Source organism: Vigna umbellata, chromosome 1 (genome assembly GCF_029865625.1).
Source record: "Vigna umbellata cultivar VRB3 chromosome 1, Vumbellata_1.0, whole genome shotgun sequence".
Taxonomy (NCBI): Eukaryota; Viridiplantae; Streptophyta; class Magnoliopsida; order Fabales; family Fabaceae; genus Vigna; species Vigna umbellata.
Genome location: NC_142165.1, coordinates 91941541 through 91944905, shown reverse-complemented (window position 1 = coordinate 91944905; position 3365 = coordinate 91941541). Strand labels below are relative to the sequence as shown.

Here is a 3365-nt window from a genome sequence, read left to right as displayed (position 1 = left end):
TCCAATTCTTCCACAAGTTTATGCTGCTTCAATTTTTAATTAATATTTTTAAGGACTCAAGTCTTCGGTTCTCTTCTTCACTTCAACTATACCTTTAAATAAAATATTACCAGCCATATTAGTTGACACTAGTGTACAAGGGTTTACCCCCTACCACTCTTTCAATATTAATTATTTCGCTAATAGAAAAAAGTAATTCACCAATAAATACAATTAAAATTGATCATCGTAAGATTTCCAATTTACATTTAACGTGTTATTTCCATTAAAGTAAATGATAATATTAAAAATACATAAAATGAGGAAAGGAAATTGAATTCCTTTACCAAAAGTTGGAAGTTTTCTGTCCTTCTTGCTCGAGGCAATTACTCTCTCTTTCGCTCTACCTTCCTCCTTTATATAAACATAATCATTATCATCATTCTTATAAACCTGCAATAAACATTGGCTTTACTTGAAACTGTGGTGAGTTAAACAGCAGAGAGAAGCATAGAAGGAAAACATGGGGAGAGCTCCTTGCTGTGACAAAGCCAACGTGAAGAGAGGTCCATGGTCGCCTGAAGAAGACGCCAAACTCAAATCTTACATCGAAGAGCACGGCACCGGTGGCAACTGGATAGCCTTGCCCCAGAAAATAGGTACCTCCATATGAATTTTCATCAATCATCAATACAAATCAAACATATATATATATCCACTTTTATTTTTTATTTTTTCTTTATTACACTTGTAATAAACTTGGTTCTTAATTTAACAGTCTTTCCAAACCCCAAATTTCTTTATGTTGGAGTGTTGATTTTTTTCTGCGTGTATAGGTATGAAAAGGTGCGGCAAAAGTTGTCGTCTCAGATGGCTGAACTATCTTCGCCCAAACATCAAACACGGGGGTTTCTCAGAAGAAGAAGACAACATAATTTGCAGCCTCTATGTTAACATTGGAAGCAGGTAAATTCATTATTCATCTCCACGTAGTCAAATACCAACTCCTCTACCCATTTTTTTATGCCAAAATTCGACATTCTTTACAAGAATCTGAGAGCACAATAACTGAGGATCAAACTCACAGAGACTATAATACCATATCATGAACTGAGTGACGCGTTTTGATATATGCAGGTGGTCAATTATAGCAGCGCAGTTACCAGGGCGCACGGATAATGACATAAAGAACTATTGGAACACCAAGCTGAAGAAGAAGCTACTGGGGAAGCAAAGGAAGGAGCATCACGCTGAAGCTCGAAGAGTTGGTGGCCCAAAGCAAGAGATCAAAAGAGAGAGTGAAGATTTGATGTTACCTGTGGGAGTTATTAGCCGAACTCCTCATTGGCCACACGAACAGAATTCTTGGCCCATTCCAGTGGCAAATGCTTACTGTGATCTCAACAACCAAACATCACCGATCGTACACATCCCTGACACCACAGTCACTGCCACCGTGAACTCACAATACTCATCATTTGACATTTCCTTAACACAAGACCAGCTATATCCCTCCACAGTGAACACGATCACAACGGACACGTGTCACACATCAAATGTGTTTCAAGGGTTTGGGAACTTCTCCAGTGATTTGGCCTGCGTGGACCCGCAGCATATAGATGGATCATCAGAACGGCTTTTTTATGGAATGGAATCAATGGAAATCGGCAATGGCAGCACAAACACGACTTCAACAGAAAGCACTAGTTGGGGAGATATAAGCTCTTTGGTTTACCCGCCTTTGGTTTCTCACTACGAATCTTGCCAACAGAGAATACTGCCTCAAGAAGTTACTTTCGACGGGTCTAGTTACTTCGCAATGCAAACGCAATAACAGCTCCGTACCAGGGGATTTTTCTATAAATTTTATCGCTATAGCTCAGAAAGAATGTATCCAACAAAACCCTAAACTTTCACTTTATCTAAGAAATTTTCTCTTTTGTTGTTTCTTGTTTTGTTCCAACTGCTTGTAACTTCTAATAGCCGCGTTAATTTATTTATTTTTAAATAAATTTCCCCCAAGTATTTCGTAGAAAAGGAAATAAGAAATATTTTTCTGTAAACTAAAGTTAATTATATATAGGTTTATATACTTATCCACTTTAATGAGTTTCTTCCATAAATAGTGAAGAAATTGTGTGTGGGAAAATTAAGTTGGTCTGAAAAACGTAGGAAATGAACAGGGCAGCAGGTTGAAAAAGTATTATGAGGTTTTGGCCATGACTTGCTCGGCTTTAGCAACTAAGGTATGAAAATGTGGCTTCATTCTTTTAATGTTTTCTTCGTGTCTGGCCTTATAAGGGGTACAAACGTCATGTGAGTCCAACCAGCAACAACACAACATTTAAGTCTCTGTCCATCAAGTGGGATCCTCACATACAATCTAGCTGATAATACCAACTTAACAAAGCACCCATATTTCAGCTTAACTAAAATGTTCTTTCAATAATTCCCAAAACTGAACCGGGTTACTTCATATGATATACATATGTATCTTTTACAAATTATTATTATTCATGCATTTGTTTCTTAAATTTAAAATGTATTAAATCGTATAAACTTTTTAAACGTCAATCTAAAATATCATAGATTAAAATAAGTATATTTATTTAAATTTAAAGTTTGATAATTAAACTGTATTAAAATTTGAAATAAAAATAAATTTTAATTTTTTTTATCAAAATTTAATAACTAAAAGTATATTTATTTTTTTATTAAATTTTCTAATGTACTGGATCAATGATCTTCATATATCTATATAATACATTTACCCTTCTCTATGTCACTTGTTCTAAAACTTTTTCTTCTTATCACGTTACATTTGATTTTTCTCCTGGTTCATTTTCTTTTTCTATATGTAACTTTTTGTACACAAAAAAATACTGGATACATTCGATAATTTTTCAATACTTTTTTTTATTTTTGTAAGAGTGATAACACGAGTTGCGGCAAAATATACAGATCTAAAAAAAAAAAAAAATCCAACCCCGATCCTGCCAAGCACAAAATAGTAAGATAGAACACCCCAATAATGTCCATCTTCGTACACCCACACCGATTAGACTTCCAATATATCATAGATTACAATTTATTATTGTTTTGTTTCACTGTTTTTCTTAAATATATCACGTTTTTTTACTATCGATATTTTCAATTATTTTTCGTTCAAAGTACACAATAAAGAATATGTTCAATTAATTAATTAATAAATTATGTTATATTAAATTAGTTCTTACCTAATTGCTTTTCATGGTTAAAGTTAAACTTTCATTCTTTTATGGTTAATGGTTTTGTATAATTTTGAACTTGGTTATAATATTTAAATTTGGTTTTAATTCTGTATTTATTCATCTGTATTTCTCCATCTCTCTCTATATAAAGATACT

General features: G+C 33.5%; 1 protein-coding gene across 1 annotated transcript; it reads left to right on the top strand.

The window, feature by feature from the left end:
* Positions 1-449: 449 nt before the first annotated feature.
* LOC124827857 (transcription factor RAX3-like) lies at positions 450-1984 on the top strand. The gene is made up of 3 exons (XM_047301008.2): positions 450-638; positions 816-945; positions 1117-1984. Exons 1-3 carry the CDS (start codon positions 503-505, stop codon positions 1811-1813), a joined length of 963 nt encoding a protein of 320 aa, XP_047156964.1. The 5' UTR covers positions 450-502; the 3' UTR covers positions 1814-1984.
* Positions 1985-3365: the final 1381 nt, after the last annotated feature.

Coding starts and splice junctions, on each gene's coding strand:
- LOC124827857 (XM_047301008.2), top strand. CDS start 503: ATGGGGAGAGCTCCTTGCTGTGACAAAGCCAACGTGAAGAGAGGTCCA. Junction 639..815: donor AGCCTTGCCCCAGAAAATAG/GTACCTCCATAT, acceptor CTGCGTGTATAG/GTATGAAAAGGTGCGGCAAA. Junction 946..1,116: donor TATGTTAACATTGGAAGCAG/GTAAATTCATTA, acceptor TGATATATGCAG/GTGGTCAATTATAGCAGCGC.